Source organism: Agelaius tricolor, unplaced genomic scaffold, assembly GCF_023055355.1.
Source record: "Agelaius tricolor isolate 1412-34295 unplaced genomic scaffold, bAgeTri1.0.p SCAF_8, whole genome shotgun sequence".
Taxonomy (NCBI): domain Eukaryota; kingdom Metazoa; phylum Chordata; class Aves; order Passeriformes; family Icteridae; genus Agelaius; species Agelaius tricolor.
In genome coordinates, this window is record NW_027269268.1 from 14,938,713 (window position 1) to 14,961,390 (window position 22,678).

The 22,678-nt window shown below is 43.4% G+C and overlaps 1 protein-coding gene across 11 annotated transcripts in view; it reads right to left on the reverse strand.

Annotated features, from left to right (window-relative positions):
• EPHA5 (EPH receptor A5) overlaps positions 1-22,678 on the reverse strand; it is a 193,165-nt gene that overhangs the window by 10,410 nt on the left and 160,077 nt on the right. For all 11 annotated transcript variants that reach the window (XM_071431710.1, XM_071431709.1, XM_071431704.1 and 8 more), the window contains 8 exons: positions 17,817-17,884; positions 16,325-16,450; positions 15,093-15,278; positions 11,474-11,535; positions 10,470-10,679; positions 8,509-8,658; positions 3,784-3,977; positions 647-802 (listed from right to left, as the gene is read on the reverse strand). In XM_071431710.1, the coding sequence (XP_071287811.1) occupies positions 647-802; positions 3,784-3,977; positions 8,509-8,658; positions 10,470-10,679; positions 11,474-11,535; positions 15,093-15,278; positions 16,325-16,450; positions 17,817-17,884 (1,152 nt within the window). The remainder of the gene's footprint in view (positions 1-646; positions 803-3,783; positions 3,978-8,508; positions 8,659-10,469; positions 10,680-11,473; positions 11,536-15,092; positions 15,279-16,324; positions 16,451-17,816; positions 17,885-22,678) is intronic.

A 22,678-nucleotide genomic window follows, 5' to 3' on the forward strand; every position in this document is an offset into this window, starting at 1 on the left:
AAATTAGCAGCCCTGAGGCATTTACCAAGTAATTTGAAGGCTGTTGCCTCAGCTGCAGTCACACTCACGTGCAAAAGCCACGGGCACATTCAGAAGAAAGGGTCTCGTTCAGGAAGCCTGTCCTCTAGAGCTGTGGGCTCCTGATGATGCTCTTGCACTGGCATCAGCTCTTACCTATTTCTGGTTATGCTGAGTACCATTTTTACACCTTACTGAGCTTCACTGTTCCCTTGCTTATATCCAGATCAGCCGTGAATCCAGCTCATCTGCTGTGAAGCCAGGCTGTCTCAGCTGGGACCTATGCATTTACTGGTAGGGTAGAGGGTTTATTTTGTTGGTAATCCCAAATAATCAACTGCTAGTGTGTCAAGAGGATGGCCTGGCAATTACAGAAACTCATGCATTAATTTCTGTGAGTAAAGGAGACAAAATACTGGCTGCCAATGTAGTAATTGTAAATTTTAGTCTTGCCTGCACTTGTTATCAATAGAGATGTTGTAAGGGAAACTGCTTACTGCAAACGCAGGATAACGTTTTCCCTGTCTGCAGCCTCTTCCTTACATATTCTTGAATAATTTGTCTTTCTCCTCCCGCCTCCTGTTGCAATTCCAAGAAATGAAGTGAAAATGATCTGGACACTACTCACTCTAGGGTCACCTGAGCCACTGCATCCATTGAACTGTATCCATTCTCCATGAAGATCTCTGTGTATCGGCCCATTTTGATGGCTTCCAGCCACTCACCCACGGACCTGTAGGCACCACTCCCGACTGGACTGTGCTCCACCAACAGGTTTGACACTCTAAAGTTAAGCAAAAACAAAGAAGCAAACAAAATCAGTATTGAGAGATACACAACATGACTCAACTTGCTTGCATTTTTTTATGGTAAAGATGATTCTTTTGCTCTGTTTTCAGTGATTGCTGCAGCCTAAATCCTCCTAGCAGGCTTGATATGCAATGTATCAAACACAGCACTTCACCTGCAACTTCACCTATTCTTGAGCTAGCTCTTGCCATTTCCAGTCCTCACCACAAGCAGAAAGAGGAGGAGAGGAGTGGCATCCACCCCAGTTACCTCCTGGCCACAAGTAGGCTCCCCGAGTCACTCCTAATTCAAAGTCTTTGCTTTGATGACTCCTGCTTTGCTCTCTTCCTCCACCTTTAAAGCTCATAATTAACTTAAGCCAGCGCAGAGCCTGGAAACTGAAACCCAAATTACATTTCCCAGCAGTGGCCGTCAATGGCAGGCAGCTGTTCCCAGTCCAGGGAGCATTAAACAGTCCAGGGGCTGCTCCTGCAGAGTCACTGGGAGGGGGGTTTGGATGCAGACAGCATCCAACGAGCCTGCAGAGAGCAGCAATGCTCCAGCCACGCTCCAGGCCTGCAAACAAGGTGCACTCCTGCTCCCACACCCTCCCTCAGAGCCTGCCAGGCAACTGCTCCCTGCTCAGCTATGCCACGCACGGAAGAAGCAATTCAGGCAAATAATAACCCTTCACCACAGCTGGAGCACTGACACAGTACCTGGCACAAGCAGGGTCCACCACCCCACTAATGATGTGCAGAGAGCACAGAGGCCTTGTCCAAGGTCAGCCAGGAAAGAAACCAGATCTGTTCCCTGCTTTGTAAAATGGGACACACAGCTAACACAAGCCCTGAGCAAAGATTTTTACCCACAGGTAAAAAAAAAAAACATTTTCCAGGTCAGCCTCTGACGGTGGCTATTACTCTTAAAAGACTTTCAACTGGAAGGAGAGCTGGGATATTATATTATCATAGCACTTCAGGAATCTTCATATATTTTATGAGCACATTAGTATTATTTGTTTATTTAATAGCAATGCTGAAGGGTCTAATAAAATGTGAATACTTGCAGTACCAAGAACATAATGGCTTCCCATAACATTTTATACACATGAGAAATTCAAAACTCCTAAGTAATCATAATGAGAAGTGGATTTTCATCACTAATGTCAGGAGGTACCTAGTGATATCATAGCACAAGCTGTAATGTAGAGAGTGACTTCCTCCCTTATTTGCATTAATGAGAATTTCCATAAAGAACACATTACATATATAAAAAAAATCCTTTACAGCTGCTCTATATTGAAATTATGATTCATTTGGAATTACTATGGTCTGGGCACAGCAATCTATGAGAATAGAAGCACAGCCCCAAAGCCTGACGGTTCAGGTGCTTCATCCATATCAAAAATATCCACAGCAGCTCTGAAAAGGAGAGGTTTGGAATTGCATGGACCCATTCATGGAATAAAACATCAGCAAAGTGCTTAGCAGCTCAAGGAAATGGTTTCCTGCCTATTTTCCTCATCTGGCATAACAGTTTGGTATAAAAGAGTGCAGGAAACACCATGTAACAGGCCTGGAAAATAACTGTTCTGAGTTGAAAAAAGAGAAACCTCACATATTTTATGCTGTCATAAACCTTTTCCTGCAGGTTTGCTGGCACTGATGCTACATCTAATTGCTAATAAAAATAATTTCTTCTTCAGATGGTAAATGGTACATGTAAAATAGCCCGAGGAACCAGATCTAGCCTGTATTTAAAAATTAACAGAAATTTCAGGTTCTTCTCTTTCAGTGCACGAAATGCCATGCACAGGGACATGCCACCAGAGCTGCAGCAGGGGAGATGTGCCACATGCAGCTGTGCAAGGATCACTTGGAAGATGTGGGGACAAATGACTACAAGCTCACAGCAGTATATCTCTTTTGGCCCATCCCACCAGTCTAACCTAATCTTATCTCCCTCATTCCTGTTTAAAGAAAACAACATATCTTTTTTTGTCCCTCCTCCGAGGATAAACTTTTCTGCAGGGCCTTTTCCATGGTTAATCTGGGGAACTCCACTGCCATCAGTGAAACAGCAATAATAATATACATATATATATATATATATATATATATATATATATATATATATATACACATATACATATATATATATATATATATCTATATATATATATATCTAAATCTTCTTTATGACCTTGCAAGGGATTGCGTGATTAGCAACAGTGATGGCTCAGAAGTTAATGTGTGCTTACAGTGAAAATAGAAAAAGCCTCTCCAAGACTATTTAGCTCTTTCTCCCCAAGTGCAGCTTTATTTCTTGACTGTGTTTACCTTACTTGTAGCTGTGTAGCTATTCAGATTCATGTTTAAATACAAACTGGCTGTTCTATTCACTTCATGTGGTTTTAGCAAAGGGTTTGTGTACAGTATTTTGGTAACCAGAGACCTCCTCTTTTAATTACCACAACTCTCACGACTTGTACTGGTGGCTAGCATGCCTGGGAATAGTTGTGGAAGGATGTACCTGGACATCCATAAGCTTTGCACATCCTAAGAGTTTCCCCAAGAGGCACTTTTCATTTGTATTACCAAGATAAAGTCAACAGGCAGATAATTGGAGCAGTATTTACTATCTAGCTCGTGCACTCAAGCCTTGCCTTCTCTAACCTTGCAGTAGAGCACAGATAGTTTTGCACAGACAAAGTACTGTTGAAACTCCTGTTTCTGAAAGACAGACTACTGTAATTTTCTTTGTGGTAGCAGCACTGCATTCAGAGTGAGTGAATTGCTCACTTGGCTGCAACAGAAAAAGTTGATATGAGTCAACTCCCCTGGACATAACAAAGCTGAAGGATTCCCCCAAGAACACACACTAGGGCTAAATAATCAGAGGGAATCAAGCCCTAGGGGTGGGTGTTCAGACAAGGAGCTTGCTCTGAGAAATGGTTCTGGGCTGAGTCTGTACCTGCTTGATGCATTAACCAAGGTCTTCAGGCTGCTGGGGTTCCGGATGAGCTTGTCCAACATGCTGACAATTTCGTCAAACTTGGGCCGGCTGTTGCGGTCCTTCTGCCAGCAGTCGAGCATTAGCTGGTAGAGAGCAGCAGGGCAGTCCATGGGACTTGGCAGGCGATAGCCTTCCTCCACGGCCTTAATCACCTGCAGGACACAAAACACAAGGCTTTTCTTCCCCACATCTTTTGCCCAAATGCAAGCTGACTTCAACGTAGAACTTTGGGATCAGCAATACGCTCACAAAAAATCCAGCCACCGCCCAGCTCTGCACACTCAGTAAGCAAACTCAGTAAGCCTCTCTATCTTTCATATTTTCCATGGGATGTGTTGAATAACTTTATTTTTAGTCATTGCAAAATGAATCTAGATAGCCAAGGCACTGCTGCAACTGGGGGGCAGATTGCCTGGTTGCACTTGTTCAAAGCTCAGTTGTGGTCTCTATGTTATATACCAGGAAACTCCTGGAGCCTATACTAAATCCATGAAAAAGAGACTACAGGGCTTTCTGGCATCTTCTTGGAGTGCAGTGATTTTGTTTATTCAGATGTTGGCTTCTTTTTAAATGAAAAGGCATGTGCTAGACCACAAATTTGTATTACAGTAATAAAAGTCTGACTGTATTTCAAAAGAGACTTTGAATGCTAATTGATGGATGGATTCAAGGCAGAGGCAGAACAACCATCTCATATATCATTCAATACTGTCTAGGTCTAGTAGTTTCTTAGTGTGGCCACATTTCTGCCAGGAATTTAAAATGTCAGCCCAAGAGTATGTAAATTAAAACCAGGGGAGTTGTTGCACTGATTTCAAATACAAATCATCTATGGTTTTATATCTAAAACAAGTGATATGCATGTGTGTTGCCTGCCCTCTTGAAAGGCAGAAATTAATAAATGAGGGCAGAATTGAGGAAGGCAACTTGTTTTCCCCAGTTTGGGGCAGATCTGTGGCAGGGCTTTAAGCCCAGCAGCTCCCATTTTGAAGCATTACAATTTTCACGAGAATGCAGCTCATGTTTCAAGCCACAAGGTTCTGTGTCTGTGCCAAGAGAGTCATGGCAGCCCATCTTCACACCCTCTACTCCCAAGATTCCTTGATGAAAAGGAGATGGAAGCAGGTATTTGCTACGACCACATGAAAACCACATGTGCTTCACTGTTCACTCCAAAGACTACCTTAAAAGCTATTCACTCATGTCACAATTTGAAAACATTCTGTGTTGAAAAAGAAGGCTTTGTGATTAGCATGGAAGCTGTTGTCTTGGTCTTTAGTGGCTAGATGAGTAGTACAGGATCAGTTGTGTCAGGCTAGCACTGCATTTCAGAAGGCTTCAAAATTCACAATGGATTGGTTCTAAATTGTCCTCCACCACAGAGCTTTTTGCTAAGTGCAAGAGCCGCAGGAATGAGCCAGGCTGACTGAGCAGCAGTAGTGGGAACCTCAAGCTCTCTGAGGATGTACATAGCAGAGAAGCAGTTAGGTGAGGCTTCACCATCTCCTCCAAGGGTAAAAAGCACAGCAGAAGATCTGGGCCACAGTATGTGAAGAAGCAGAAGATCTCTGCTAGTACGTGCAGTCCTTTTGTGCCCATCTGAGATTTCATCTTTCGGTGGAGCACTCTCCATCCAACCTACACTTGCAAGGAGATTTCTTTTATGGCCTGGCTGCTGCTCCCAGCTCCATCCACATTGTGCTATTTATACTCTCTGGTCTTCATACCATGCTTTTCAGCTGGTCCCTGATTCCAAATTTGCAACTGCCCTATAAAGAAAAAGCTTCAGTGTGGCACAGCCATGAGAATGCTATTTGCTGTGTCCACGTCTGTATTTATAACAATAATGGGTCATCCTCCAACTGGAGCAGAAAGAAAATAGCAGCAAGACAAGGAGCAGACCATCTGGCACCAGATCAGAATATCTGAACTATATCTGCAGTGGGGTTATGCGTGCTGGATATTCCTGGCAGTAACATCACAATCAATAGCGTTAACTCAATTTACAGGATGTCATCCGTCCTGGTGATACAATGTAAATGGTATCAAAATGCTGCAAGAAGCTAGGATGCTGAAATAGACTCTTGCATCTGAAGGTGCCTTCAGGCCTCTAGCAGTAAGGGTAGCAAAAAAACCGAAACAAGAAAGACTGAGTCACTTGCAGCCACCACAGTGATTAGAAAATAAGAAAACGGGACATTTGCTGCTCCATTCATTGGCATGCTTACTGATTTGTAAGACTTGAGGGTTTAGAATTTGCACCTAAGGAGGCACTTTTGTCTCTCTTCCTCTTCTGGACGAGCACTATTCAGACTGGGGTGACTGAACTGGATGTTTAGGAGAGGACAATTTGGGATAGTCTATTCCAGTAAAGCAAAGCAACACTCAGTGGTGTTTTCATAGATTCACCAGTCTGAACATTAAAAATCAACCACCGTGATTATTTAGCTTATCAACCTGTGCAACACAGGCCACAATATTCCTCTGCATAATTTCTGCATCAAAGCCTTATCTTGTGGTCAAGCCAAAGCATATTTTAGAGGGCCATCCAGAAACCAGCATGACATTAAAATGTGATTTGTAGCCTTAAAACATTTTCTGCCCTTTTGCACTTCACCTCCTTTAAAGCAAGCCATCTGTAACAGGGTGAGAATAATTTTGCTCATCATCAGTTGTGCTTGAAAATGATGTGCTTTAATTACAAGCCATACAACAAGAAACTCTAGTGCAACTCTTCTGCAAGAGTCCAGAATTTATGTGACCCCTTTTTTCTCAGCACAAAAGCCAGTGCTGTATCTAACACCACTGACTCTTCTGTCAACACAAGCAGAGGAGGAAAGAAAAGGAGGCCTTCAGGAGCTGAAGGAGGAAGAATTGCATGAGAAATATGCCACAGCACTGAATTAAGTTCCTATGCCACAACCATCCAGGCACTTACCATCTGCACAAAGGGCAGAGGCAAGTAACAGAGAGGTTACACAAGCAAAGCCTAAGCAGGAACTGATGCTCATAAATATCTGAGTAGTCCTTTGTTTTCTGCTTTCACTCCAGGCAAGTCTGTGCCCCACAGAACGTGGAGGCATTTGGGCTTTTTGGAACAGTTCTGTAAAGTGTGGACGCTCACAGTGCTATGATTCAGACAAGTGACTCCCCTGGCCACAGACCATTACCTCCCTGGCACCAGCCTCAATCTTAGCCTGGCATTTACTGAACAACATCTGTGCTGTGCCAGTACATCAGCATTAAAGATAGTTAGAGTGCTCAGTGTGAACAGAAAAGCTTGGCTCTCAACTCCTGCATTCTCTGCACAGACTATGGAAGCAAGTCCCTGTATTTGATTAAGATAAATCCCTGCGTAGGTACATGCTGCTTTAATGAACTTCCTGCAAATGTGACAGGCTCAGCAATGCAGGAGCAGTGGGGCATTCAAGCCAAACAGTGTGTTCAGGCCCCTGGCAAGGAGGATGGTGTGACCATCTCAAAGGTACCACTTGTTTCCACACCTGGACTCAAAGTGAGATGAGACAGCAGCTCAGTGTGACAGGTAGTAACATCCACTGATGGCAAAGGCTTGCTAACAAAACTCAGGGAGAGCAGAATGCTCAGCCAGAGCTCTTGCTGCCAGTGAAACAGAAGAAAATTGCTGGAATAGGAACACTGCTCAAAAAAAGCAGAAAGGATGAAACACCAAGTGTTGTGCCCAGAGGAAACCCATCCAGCAGCAGGATCTCCACAGGTAGCAGGGCTGCCCCACATGCCCTGTTGGTGAATCTGACCTCATGACTAGCTGGCATTCTCAGAGACCTTTGCAAATCATAGTTCTCAGAGATGTGAAGAGGAAGGAGGGACCTAGAAAATCTGGCTACCCCAGGCTTAAATTTTTTTTAGTCTGAGACAAAGGCAGATGTTGATGGTGAGCTCAGGGCAGAATGCAGCCCTGCAGTAGGATCAAAAGATCCTTACCAAGGCTGGGATTGGAGCTGCAGTCAGGTGGGAGAGAGTATTCCCAGGCATCTCACTGTTTGGAGGTGCTTCAGAGGGTGGCCTCGAGGTCAGAGACTCAAGGGAGCACTGGAACCCAGGAGCAAGGGGACACAACTCGAAGGGTACTGTACAAAGGAATGAGAGCTGTGCAAGCACAGACTTACAAGGTGTTCACAACTGGAGCAAAACTCTTCTCCTGAGATCAGCAATGCAAGAATGACCAAGACTCTTGGAACTCTGTGGACTGCTGTCACTAGATCAAATCACCCAGCTTTTCTGCTGGGAAACAAAGCCCTCACCACAACTCTCGTGAGTTTCTGCTTTATGTGGCTGCAGGGGTTTGAACACACAACTGAAATGCTGCCAGTTTATCAGCATCTGTCCCCTGGCAGGCCTTTGTCATTAAGCAGAGGAGGGACAGGCTCCAGCTCTAACAGCATTAGTGAAGCTCCAGCGGGCTGCCGGGGGAAGCAGGCTTGCCTCCGTGCAGACACATTTCCCTCTGCGCACAGCCTGTTCTGGGCTGCTGCAAAAAAAACAGCATCAAAGGGGAGGGAGGATCATTTCTGTCTGCTATGGGGTAGCAAAGCCATTCTTACAGCAGCTCTCCTCCTCCAGTCCCCATTCTGCCTCTCTGACAGCAGAACGAGTGCTGAGCCCTCAAAGTCCCGTCACACAGCAGTTCTGGCACGTGCTTACATCTTGGTTTGTCATCTCCCAGTAAGGCCTCTCGCCGTAGGACATCACCTCCCACATCACGATGCCGTAGCTCCAGACGTCGCTGGCAGACGTGAATTTGCGGAAGGCGATCGCTTCAGGCGCTGTCCATCGAATGGGGATCTTCCCTCCCTAAATGGAAAAGAAATGGAGAAAAACCCCAAAAAAATAGATTGCAGAGGAGGGCAGAGAACACACGAAAAAAGTCGAAACAGCTCTTCTCAGAGCACCAAGGGATGTTATTTTCTCTCTGGAAAGAGACATCGAATTTTAAAGTAAATCTGTTTGACAGCATGGGGCCCCTTTCCACATTATCTCAGCCCATAAGCATTTGTAGGCTGCCTACTAATTGGCTGTCCTGAAGGTTTGTTGTTTGAATGTTGTTTGAATGCTGGGACATGTATAGGATCAACATCTCAATTATGTTGCACGGGTTGGTAAGGGAATACAGTTCCTCCATTTCTGAGAGCGAGCGGGGGAGGAACAGACAGTTCTGAGGCTGAGGAAGACTTTGATCTAACGAGGGCTTCATGCAAATTGCTGCGGAAGTAATTCCCTTTTTTTCTTTTTTCTTTTTTTTAATGCAGTCCTGGTCCTGCAGAGAGATCTGTGTAGCAGGCACAGAAATCTGTGTGCACAAAGACCAGCCGGCTTAGCCTCTGCTGTGGGACTCAAAATGATGCCACAGCTGTCAAATGTGCTTTGCTGTTTCCTTTTCTCCTTTCTATCATTTTAGAAATCAAACTTCAGATCAGCTCTGAGAAGGGAAAGGGGAGGGAAAGGAGAGTCTGGATTAAGGAATACTTTTCTCATTGGGTTTAAAGAGCTGTCTCTCTTGATTTATATAAAAAAATATTTTGCTGTGAAGTCCCTTCCTCTACGTGTTGAGCTAAATATTGGAAGGTCTCCCTGAATGCCCCCTTACAGTGTTTGTTATTGGAAAAAGACAGGATTTGGAACACATTTTCAAAGCAACTTTTTAAAAGTCTCTTCTTCCCATAATTACTTATTCACAAGCTCAGCAGCGCATGCCTTAAGTGAAGGGCCAGATTCTCAGCAGTGCCAATTAGCACATGGCAGCACATGGGAGCCACAGCAGGGCTGGCCAAGAGCCCTTCAGCCTGCAGGGATGTGCCAGTCCAGCTGTGCACTGAGTCCCATCATGGGGCCATGACTGACAAAAGCTGGAAGGCCTTTCCAAGATGTCCACAGGAACAGGGAACATGACTCAAGACAGCTCCCACCACCCTCAAAACAATACCCTTGGAAAAACACAGTAGTAAGACATGTCCAAGGAGTGCCAATCACTGCCATTAATATTGGAGGCTCTCTCCAAGTCTGTGCTGTTGAAGGTGGGTCCTGCCCACCCCCTATCTCCAGTGCCAGTGCCAGTGCCATGTGGGCAGAGCAGGGGGAGAGCACTGAGGTTGGAAAAGCTCTTTCTTGGTTTGGGAGAAATTACTCTCAACTGGGTAATGCTGAGGGCAGTGTGCATTATTTACAATGGGCATTCATTACACAATAATGTTTTAAAAAGGTGAAATTGTTTAGAAGACCATGGCTTACAGCATAGGATGGGTGCCTGAGCAAAGCAATTGCTCTTTCTTCCCTTTGCTATTCACCAAAGAGGACAGAACAGAGCTTGGAAGCATAGCAACTTTGCAAAGTTTGCTACTTGACTCGTGTACCCTACTTAAACTTCAGACTTATTAGTTAAACTCTGTGTTATTTAAACTCTGTGTTATATAAACCCCCACTATAAATCAAAGGCATTTGCAAAATTAATCTGGTGACAATTAACTGTTATCACCTGATCTAACCCTCTTGCACAGTTTAGAGGCTCTGGATTCGTAGAAACTCTTTGCTAGAGAGCCTGAACAGCAAAACGTGGCAAGAAATAAGTTTCTCTTGAGCTCAATCAGCTTGGTACCCCCATAACTGACCCTGGTTGTGTACGCTGCTTCAGGGTCATCCTCTAGGACTCTGGAGAGGCCGAAGTCTGACACCTTGCAGACCAAGTTGCTGTTGATCAGGATGTTCCTGGCAGCCAGATCTCTGTGCACATAACCCATGTCAGACAGGTACTTCATTCCGGAGGCGATGCCTCGCAGCATCCCGACCAGCTGGATGACGGTGAACTGCCCATCATTCTTCTGCAAAAGGAAGGAGACTTTTGATGAGCTGAGAGCCTCTGCACCCCCAGCATTGTGTGTGCAGGAATAAAAATGCAAAGGCAAGTCTCCAAGGAAGGAAACCAGGAAAATTAATAATTCATTACTCTCATGCTCTGTCCATGAAGCTTTTCTAAGTTTCACTGTTTAGATTAAGATCTCTAGAGACAAAGATAAGGAAATGTAGTTCTTTTAACTTGAGATCAAGGAATGAGCTGCATCTACTGGTGGCTGATAGAGAGACTGTGACTGGAGCAAACACATGTGTATAAGGTGTATAAGGGCACCAGGCTGGGCTGTTTCTCAGTCAGGCAACTGAATGGCACCAAGTTGCATGGAAGTCCTACCTGTAGGGGTTCATGAACACTTGAGGGGGTAGGAGCTCTTCCCCATATTGCCACATTGCATTTCTAACCACTTCCCTCACTCTCCTTTCTCTAGCTCTTACATTTCATGGAAAAACTCTGACAAGTCTGGGGTTTGCTATGCTGCAGTACGGGTCTGCTCCTGAACCACACATTTTGCAGGCTAAGTTAATACCTTCCACTGCCTTCTAAAATAAATGTAATATCCTCCAATTTATTCTTACGTGTTTCTATCATTGCACGCCCCAGGTCCTTCATGATGCTGTGTAAATGCAGATCAAAGAGACAACTGAGCTACTCCTGCCCCTGGGCAGCACCAACACCCAGAAAACATTTTCATTGATATTAACCATCTACAAAGAACCCAAAACAAGTCCCCAGGTCCGCCTGGAAAAAGGATCTAAGAAATACCTTTAAAAATGTATCCAGAGAGCCATTCTCCATGTATTCAGTCACTATCATTACTGGTTTGCCTAGAATAAAAAAGTGCATGAGTTTGTTAGGAATTTATCTAAAAACCATGAGCAATAAAAAAGTCTTTTAATAGTGTCTCTGCATCTGGATATACAGCCATGCAACAGTAAATCTACACCAAGACACTGCTGTCCCAGCAGGATGACAAGAGTTGTTCCCAGAATATGTAGAGAAGTAGGGAAATTGAGGAGGAGTGGATTAAAAACTAATACCATATTACGGTTGGGGTACCAAGCCCTAGACTGTTTAGATGATGATTGAGAAGGATGTTGCAAGCTGAAGCCAGGCAGCCTTGTTCTTGTCTCCACCAACAAGCTGAAAGCTTGCAGAGGCCAAAATGCACACAGCAAAGTCTTTGGATCCTTCCCTCAAGCTTCAATGCCCTGAAATAACAACAGGAGCCCAACAAGAGCAACAAGGATGATCTGAAGGTTGGGCTTGGTAGCCATCACAACTGAGACTAGGAAAGGATGGGATTTCATTCCTTGTAATTCAAGTGACTATCCTTGCAAACACATCTGGAAGTAAGAGAAGGAATATTTACACTGCAGAACAAAAGCTCATTAAGTGTGGAATGAGTGCAAGTGGAAATCAAAGTAAAAGTTCTTAACAAAAGACCTGGTGTCCTATTGTTGACAGGAATAATAATGTTTTTCCAAATCTGTTTGATTAATTTTCATGCCCGAGTCATTTTAATGGTAATTATATATAGTTTTTGCTCAGTTTTTAAATCTAATTTCTCGCTAGCTTGCCACAACGGCGTAGCAATAATTAATGTGGTGTGCTCCAGCCCTTGTAAATTCAATGAAATCTTATAAGAACATGTAAATTATTTTTTATTTAAATCAATTTCCATTAGTTAGCATAAAGCACAGACAAAAGAGAAGCTGTCAGTTATTTGTAAAGTGCATTATAAATGTCTTTTATAGAAATGATCAACGAGAGCTGCTGTGTGTCATAACATGAACATGAAGGTAAATACTAAAAATCAGTGCATGTCCTACCCTTTAGATAGATCTTAATTTTCCCATTTTTGATTTCCTTAACTATTTTGCCTAATTTACTGCTTAATTATGTACATAACAAAGGTAATTGTGAACTTGTCAATCAAAATACTCATTGCTGTGCAAACATTACCTTTGCAGCATGAAGGACCTGTGCTGCTTCAATTCTTTTACGTTTCTCTCACAACTGCTGCCCAAGCTTGAAACTCACCCAAAATATTACTTTTGATATGAGAAATGCACCTTGGGACCATGAAAAATATTGCTGAATCCCAAATGAAAGATGGGCCCCACCTTTAAGGATGACGGCCATCTGTCTACACTGCATGGGCTGAACGTAGGAGGGAGGAGAGATCTCAGGGGCCATTGCTATTGGATGGCAAACATGTCAGTGGCTTTGCAGGGAAGAAAACTCCAGGGATATCTCAAATGTTAATGTTTTGTTTTGATTTTAAAAGCTAAACACCCAACTGTAGCATGGGGTCCTTTATCTCTGACACTTCAAGGCAGCGTTGCAGTGAGAATGGTGTCTTGTTATGCCACCACCACCCTGGGGGACCTCCTCCAGACTCCTGCCTTTGGATGCCATCAGAGAAAAAACCAGCAAGATTTCTGGCACTTATGTTTCATTATCTGACTGCTGCAGGTTGGCAGCAATCATGGAATAAATTAACCCCATCTCCAAGAGCATGGAAATAAGGACACAAATAGATAACTTTCAACAAAGTAAATTAAAAGTAAACATCAGCCCTTCCAAAGTGCTGGGCTGATTCTCTGTGTCACTAGGGCTTCCTCCTGCTGGCATTACATGGTCATAAAATATATGTGGATGGCACTCATGTCAGTGGTGTGCACATTGCATCAGTGCAACTAAATGGGATGCAAATGAAAACTGCCACTACCTTTGTAAAGCAGAAATAGCAAAGGGTTTGTCTGCAAGAGGACAATGAGCATGATTAGTCCAAATTAACTAAGGTGTGCATTTGAACTATATCGGTTAAATACAATGATATTCTCATTAAGAATTAAAAATGGCCTAATTAAATTCAATTTAACCTAATTTACTTCCAAGGTAAATCATGATGCAGCAAAGACCCTAAAGATTTTACCCTAAAGATCTGATTCTACAAAAGGCCAATGACTGAGATACTGAAGGGTAAAAGAAGTTAAATACTTAGAGATTCATAAAAATTGCTTTGGTCCATGTAAAAGAAAAGGGAAAACCTATGAAGATGCTACAGATGTCTGCTGGAAAAAATTTTGAGTGCAGTAAACAAATATTTACTGAGCTAATGAGAAGCTCTGGGTGCATACTGAATCCAAGCTCTAGTTGCTCCAAGTCCAATTTAGAAGCAGGGCTCCCTGTGTTTCCACAGCTTTTGAAGCAGACAGCCATTTTATATAAAGGCAGCTTGCTAGGGAGGCACATTCTCACTAAAAGTGGAAATTCCAACCATCCCCTGAGGCCCCAGCAGCCAGAAGGACTCAGGCCAATGCCAGTAGCAGCTTTCATGGGTGTATAATCATCACTTGCTCTTTGCCCAATATTCCACATTCCTGCAGGGCTAGAAATTGGAGCTCTTACACAGGTTGTCCCCAAGAGATTTTGGTATTTATTAAAATTTTGGGAGAAATCCATTCTGGTTATTTTTTTCTTAAAAGTTTCAGGAAATGCAATTTCAAAGAAAAATGCAAGAAAAGGCTGTTGATTACAAAACAGCATTGATTTTGTGGAGATTACAAGGACAAACAGCTGGAGCCTCTGTACCTTCTCTACTGCAGCCCTGAAAAAGAGCTAATGCTGGAGATGCTTCCTCTGAGGAATGACAAATGGTACTGAGAGCAGCACATGGCCCCAAATGCCAGCATCTGAACAGCAGCAGCTAAGCCAGCTCTGACACTGCCAAGCATGAAGGCAACAGGGGAGACAGCCATTCACACCTGTGAGGCTGGTGCTTCTACACTTAAAACACAACTTAAAATAAAGAAGTAGTTATTTATTTTAGAATTTAGAATTAGCTAACAAAATAATCCTTGATGCAAATAATGTAGGTCCTCCAAGGCTCTAAAACGGATGAGTAACAACAACTCGACACATTTTCCACAGGCTCAGCACAGCACCAACAGCCATGTGCTGGGCAATTTGGATGTGCTGTCCCTTTCCCTGCCCTTATCTTTAGTGCATACTGTAATTTGGAGAAGAACTGGGCTGCAAAAGTTACAGAAGGCTGTTTTGCTAACTGAGCAGTCAGACCTCAGTAACTCTCAATCCCTCCCATATGCCAGCACCACGGGCAATTATTATCAGGGGCATCTCCAGCAGATCCCAAAGGGAGCTTGTTTTAATTGTGGTTTTATACATTCCTGACATCTTCACATACAGTCCTGTTCTTCTTTCCTGCTTCTGGAAAGGAACACTTTTTTTGGAGAAATGATGAGAAGTGCATTCAGAACAGGCATCACCTAAGGCTCTCTCCCTAAGTCTTTCTCTCTTAACCAACTCTCCCAAAGCCAGAGCTCACAGTGAGCAGCCCACAGCAAGTTGTACCTACTTTTTGTGACGACACCTTCCAGGTGGATGATGTTGGGGTGGTCAAACTGCCCCATGATGCTTGCTTCTCCCAAGAAATCTCTCCTCTGTTTCTCTGTGTAGCCCACCTTCAGGGTTTTGATAGCCACTGGAAACTCACGCTTTCCCTGCAGCTTCAGCCTCCCACTGCAGACTTCCCCAAATTCACCTGCAGAAGAAAATGAGGAAGAACAGGATCACATCACATCAAGGGAACACATGATGTGCCTGTGTCTACAGGATGCAGCACAGCCTTGGCTGATGGAAAGCACAAAGGGCTGCCCTGCATTCACGGATATGGACTGCTGAACATCGCAGTGATGACTATCTCCAACAGCCACTGCACCACAAGCCAAGTAATTCATAAGCACAAGAAAACATTGACTAAAAATGTAATTTTCCTATATTTAAAGAGCTATGCTTTATATTCCACTGGGCTTTTTTCGCATTAAATATTTTTGTCTACTATATGAAAGAGTCCTGTCATATCCTATATCACTGTCCTGTGTGGATAGCTGTAAAACTCGAACCACTTGCTTCTTAACCTTCCTTTGGAAAGTTACATAGATGGAAAGCTGTCAGCCTTTCACAGTAACATTTATTTTTATAGAGCTTTAAGAGTTTTATAAATTCTTTACAATTTTATTACTACCTTTCCCAAAAAGTAACCTAAATAGATTTTTTTCTGGTGAACACTACATTACATCCAAGCCCACAATTTCAGAGGATAGAAAATACTCCTAAGGTTGGATGTAAGTCTAAACAAACAGCTTTAGTGGAAACAAAACGGGAGTTTCTTCTTCTAACCAAGGAAGTTTAAAGCTTTGGACTTTGGCTTGTAGTTTTTTAATGCCACAGATGACCTCTTATTTTTAATTTTTGCTTCAAGAGTGACCTTAATGTTGGGGGATAAAAAGGTTCAAATGGTAAAAAGAATGTGAAACTTAAAGTGACTCCTTTCCCCCAGCATTCATTGAAATAGCTCAGCTGACCCTTTGTGACCATTTTCTGGACCATTTTCTGAATTTTCAATTCAGGTCCTGAATTTCAAAACCACAGTCACTGACAGGTCTGTCCCAAACTTCAGCTGGAACACGCTCACCTTCACTTGCAGGGTACCTAAGAGCTCAAGTATTTCACAGCCTTCCCAGATCTCTCATGTTAAGAAAGCCAACCCTTCATGTTGCAAAAGGGTCATGGAATGCATCTCCATACCAGCTCCGATAACTCTTTCAATGGTAATGCATGAAGCTTCAATTTCCTTAGCAAACTCGTGGACAGCTTGATTAGGGTCCTCGTAGGTGTGGGGGTCAACATAGGTCCTCACTCCAGGCAGCTTAACTGCAAACACAAATTGAGCACATTTAATGGCACATAACAACACGGAAAATGGGCATTACACACTCCTGTCCCTGGCACTCTGCTCTGCTGGAAATTTATTTCCATGGTGAAAATGAGTATCATTCTTGAAAAATGATATTTAGTTTATATGTGACATATGTGCAACTTCGGCATATTTAGAAAAGCACAGGAGTGCTCAGCTGGAATGATGTGCAGCTAAAAATCCCTTTTGGTGCTGTATAATGGGTTGGTCCAGCATCTGGTAGGAAAGGATTCCTTTCTGGAACTAAAGAGGGTACACCAGGAGGAAAAGCACAAATGGCAAAATGTTACAGGAGTAACTTGCAAAGCAAGCTGGATGGATGGGGGTTGATGGAGAGCTGAAATAAATTATGCCCTACCAGTCACACATCAGCTAATCAATCGCCCACATTATTTTAGACGGAGTTACTGAGATTTAAAAGAACTGCATATTTGCAGTACAAAGCCTGTGGGTTGTATCAGTATGAATATAATCAATAGTGGGCTTTTTCTCCAGGACTTGAGAGGGGAAAAAGTATTTTCATTATCCATATTATAAGTTTGTTTTGACAATCATTAAGGCTACTCACATGAAGAATTGCTCATCAGTCTAATGAGACAGCTACATTACACTGTGGCTCTTAATTGATTAGCTTCCTGCTGCCTTCATTACATAGCACTAATGGAAATTTGACTTTCACTCACAATGTGTTTGCCTTTTCCACCCCAAAAGGCACCTCACTGTTACCCATCCCCAGATCCCACAGCTCTTGATGAAGGAAGGACTGATAACAACCATGAGATTTACTTTTTAGCATCACTGCAGAGGGGTTTTCTATACAAGGGCATTAACACAACATTTCTGAAAGCTTCCTAGGTGCAGAAATTGGTGTTATTCCTCACACCTCTGCAGAGGCATCCAAGCTGAAGAGCAGCAGTGGGCTTGGTCCTCACAGCTGCCTGGGGTGAAGCAAAGGTTTCAAACAGGTATTTTGGACTGATGCATCCAGACCACAAAAATGTTGGGTTGTTATGTGCTGAGCAGAAAAAATTAATAACATCTTGGTTCACACAGCAAAGACAGAGGAACAAACCGAAATGGCTCACTAGAATGATCTGGTGCAAACACACAGGTGTGAATAGCTCAGCACATATAAAGACTGTTCAAATCTTTAGTTCTCTGTGGGGCTTGCAGCAGGGGCAGGAGGGAACTTCTGCACAAACAATTCTTTCTTTTGTCAATTACCACCAAAAGCAGATTTTTTTTTTTCCTCAGAAAACCACCTCTCAGTTGAATTTCTCATTACCACAGAAAGCCAAAACCACATATATATGCTTTACTCACTGTGGCCATTATGAAAATGCATCTTTTCTTCTTCTGGATCTTGCTTAGCTTTGCTATAGCCACATCGCCTGGGGGAAAAAAAAAAACAACAAACCACAACAGAAGAGTATTTTTGTCTCTGGTATGGCAGAACTCCATTCTCTACTTTGAATCATACAATGCACAAAAACCCAGAGCAGTGATGAACCCAACCTCTCTGGTGGCTCTATTGCTGCTGTCCCAGTTTTAGCTCATCAAACTGGTTGCAATTTCCCAAACGGGATTCAGGGCTCAAGGCCCATGGATTTTCAATTGGACTTGTGTTTCCAAATCCCACAGATGCTTCTGAAAAACTCCACTCTACCTGACATTTAATGCAGCTATTTTTAAGAAAAGAGAAAGCGGGAACAGGAAGGACAACGAAAGGAGAATGGGATGAAACATTAGAATTGCAGAAACAAAATCTCCTGGACTGCAGAGCTTTTGCAGGCACTGTGGTGTATGTCTTGCATGCTCCCCTTCATCCACTGTGCATTTGGACAGAACTTTAAATTATGGTATTTTAGAAAATGGCCTTGTGTAAACATTAACATCTTATATACATGCAAAATAATGGCTTAAACCAAAGCAAAACCAAACCTGTTGCCTCACTGCCTTCAGGTGTCTCCTACATATTGCTGGCTCTGCACAGAATTTCATGCACATCTCCTGTCTTTCCACAGGAGAGCTGCCATTCATGGGATCCCCTCTGCCCAGCAGAAAAAAGATGGAAGAAGGAAAGCTGCCTGACCTATCCTGCTCCTACATTAGTGCCCAACAGTGCAAGGATAGTGCTGGATACTACCATGGAGTCACAACTACAGTTGTATGCAAATTGCATCTCCCCTAGGGAATCTCCTGTTAGTTTTTGGTCGCTCTTCCCTGACTCTTCATTCTTCTCATTGGTTTTCTAGGCGATAGTTTTGCATTAGCATTAACTGTCTGCTTTGGTGGCATTTCTGAGATCTGCTTCACTTAGACAACCACATGGAAGCCCCAGGACAACTGCAGTGGCAAGAAAAATTGCTACACACACACACACACATTTAAAAATACAGGACAGGATGACGTATGTAGGATACACATACATATGCCTGTCCTTCCAAGGACCTGATAACACAACTGGAAACAGGAACTGGATCATCCTACAGAAAACTGCATGAACATGAGACTGAAGGACACTGCTTGGTAGAATGAAAAGCCTGGAACAGACACCTGCAAGCCAGCCAGGATGCAGTGGAGGTCACTAGCTGGCACACCTCAAAGAAAGCCTCAAGCCACTAAGAAGCCACTTAAAGCTGAGAAACCTCTCTTCCATTGCTTCTGTGATTTTTGAGCTAGGGGCATGTGAGCACTCCAGCATCACTCACAGCAAGGAAGAGCATATGATTAGCAGGAACAAAACTGCAGTTAGGAGGAGGCAGTAACAGGCATCTGCATGAAACATGCCCTCAGCATGAAGGCCTATTACAGGGAACTGCTGTCTGCCCAGATGCAAGGGGCCAAGCAGCCTTTTGGCTATAGGATTCTGGCACTGGGTTTGTGAAATGATCACAATCACAGACAAAAGCCTGGACATGATGAGATCCCACCATTGAGCTGGACTCAGCAGAGCTGGATGCTGGACAGTTGAGGAGGGGAAAAGCAACATGAGCTTCTGGGGCTATTCCAAGGAAGAGGAAGCTTACCTTGGGGACAAAGGAGACCTGTGCTACAAGGAGAGGAAAAAGAGATTGCAAAGCTTGTGCAAGCACAGGGGAATGGATCAAGAAGACAAGGGAAGGCTGGCAGGCAGTCTGGGGATGCAGGCAGGGAGATAAAGAGGTTGCACTTGATAAACAGCCAGGCTATACATGCAGGGCATGATTTCAGCAGCAGCAACCAAGCTAAGACCATAACACTTTGAATGCAAACCCCACAAGAACAGCACTGAGGTGCCCAGAGACGTGGCTCAGTTATCTGCATGTTGGTGCTCATTGCCTTGCTCTAAAAGCAGCAGGGCCATTTCCTGAGATGGGGTCCTGCATCATTAACTCAAAACCTAAGCATTAGGTGTACATGGAGACTCTGGGAGTAGGGTCATTTCGAAGCACATTCTGGTGTTCACAAACCCTTGGTGAGAATGGATTCTTTTTCTTCATCATATGACCTGCCCTTTATCTAAATAGAGAGATGAGTCTCAGTATCAGGTCTCACTTCAGGCAACCCCAATTTTTTCTGCTGCAAGTTGCCAAAGTTACATCAGTTTTTTGCAGAACTAACTTTTCTGGATGGAGGCATATGACTCAGTTTGCCTTTTAAAAATACACATAGTTCATCCTTCTACCAAAAGCACGTATCCGATACTTCTGTTTTGCCTTTTGGAGCAAATGCCCTTATTTCTTCCTCAGGTTTGGAGCACTTTGCCTGTAAAAATGCTTTTCTAACATCATCCTTCCTATGACCTACATCTCCTGATTCCTTGACCATAAATATGGGAGACAGAGAGACGCCATTCCCTGCAGAGAGTGATCCAAGCACACCTTGCTGCACAACAGTCCACGTTTTACTGCCCAGGGATGCACTCCAAGGGCCAACACAAACCAGTTGGCTGCAGCTGCCCTCTTCTCTTGAGCTGGGAAACACATACAGCAGCACATCACATTAGCATACAAAATCAGGCTCTGGGATGCCTGAAGCATCATTAAAACAAGCCTTGACAAGACACATCAAAGTGAAATGGCAGCTAGTGGACTGTGACTGTCAAGCAACAGTTGGGTGTCGCTAATAAAGCTTGCTGCAAAACCTGCCATCCCTTGAGCCCTTCACACACTTTCTCAAACTACCCAGAGTCCACACTGACTGGGGCCAAACTGAGCTTCTTCCATTCTTGACCTTCAGATGCTTTAAATAACACACACAAGCAGTTTTTTCTCCTGTCTTCCCCAACTAAATCCCATAAAAATATGTAATTTTGGGTTAACAGTCCAGATGCGCTTTGTGAATCTTACTGGCAGATCAAAGTATCTAAATATTGTGGCTTTGCAATATATTTTGGGCAAAAAAAAAGCTCTCAATTGTTTGTGAAATAATCCATTTCTGCATGTGCATTTGCTCTTGATATTTATTGGCTAAGCTGTGAGTCAAAAGCTCTGATGGAAGACTCATTCTCTACTTTATTATCACTGTACAAACCATAGATTTCCTATATCTTTTCTGTATCATGCACAGCAAAAGCATAAAGATCCTGACACTCGCTTCATCTCCCACTGAGCTGGAGATGCTCAGCCAAAGAGGTAACATAATTCAGCAGCACACCTGAATCTCAATTCATTTACTCCTGTTGTGGGTTTGTCCCAGTTTCTCTATGTGGAAAGCAGATGCCTTCCTTGCACAGCTCTGTGTTTTTCAATAAAAGTATCAGAGGTAAAAAGAAAAGTGAGACTTTAAATATTCTTAAGGCATCATGTCTTATTTAAAAACTACTTGCAGATTGGCAGGCAGCTCGTAAAATATTTATGGAGCAGATTATAAAAGTGAAGTTATAAAATGATCCCTATATAGGTTTATAAAATATAAAATGGACAGGTAGAAAGATGAACAATCCAGCTGGGAAACCAATGCCCACTACCTTGCATGACAGAAGCCAATTCACAGAGAAAAATCCTTCACAAAGTGAGGCAGAAAGATGCTTGCTCTCCTTGGACTGATGGAGATTCTTTTGTTTCTGCCCTGTGTTTCAGGATACCCTTGCTGGGTTGTGTGTGGCCCTTTCGCCAGTCAAGGCATTCCCCTGAAAAGCACAGAATGCCCAAGGGAAAGAGTTTTCATCTCCCTAGCCAGGGCCACCATTCTGGTCACAGCCCAGGCAAGACACAGCCAGGGGACTCTGAACCTGGAGCTTGGATGTCAAGCCCCAGGTGGTGATGTGAAAAAATCTTGACATACTTTTTTTACAGGCATAGGCCAAAGCATCTCAGCACACAGCCAAGGCATCACTGGAAGTGCAGGTGGGGACAGCATTGAGACATCCCTGATGAGGAAAGGGACTGCACCTTGCCAGGTGCAGTCAGTACCATCAAACAGGTTGTGCCCTGAAGCAGCATGCAATCCCTCATCCCAGTCTTGCAGAGACCTACACATGTATTTAATCTCTCAAATATGAGATAAACGAAGCATAGGCACTTCCCTGAAACAGAGACAAACCACTATTTTTTCAGGGGTGAGACCTTCACTCAGAAGCATGTCTTTTGCAATAAATCAACTTAGAGGAATGCTTCCAACCCATCTCAAGCTGTCACTTTACAGGAGGTTTGCAAGGACTGCAAGGTTATTGTTTACAAGGGGTTAGTGCTTATTTCAGACTATTTGTTCCAAGATGTTAAAGCAATAGAGCTGCATACGTGTTGCAGTGCAGGATCGTGTTCCATGCAGAGGAACAAACAAACATGGATCTCTCCATCTGGCCAAGATCCTGTCGCCTCAGCTCATGTGTGGAGACAATAACTTTTTCAGTGAATAGCTTTATCCTTGATAAACAATCCTGATACTGAGCCAGAGGCAGAAGACTACCACTAGTGATGTTAGTTTGTGTTCAGCATTTGCCTTTGCTGCTTGCAATCCTAGGATAAATTCAGTATCAAAAAACCAGGGAATACTCAAGGGACTGGTGTAAACTGAACCTTCTATAAGTTCTTCTAATAAGCTTCTATATTGGAAGTTGCTTTCCATTTTTCTGTTCACTTTCCTCTTGCACAAGATCAAAAGAGCAGTAAAAGGTCTGCTGATGACAAGCCAAGACCTTTAGCTCAGTTCAGGAGATGCAGGAGATGGCTGGCCTGAGAGGAACGGGGCAGATTCCCTTC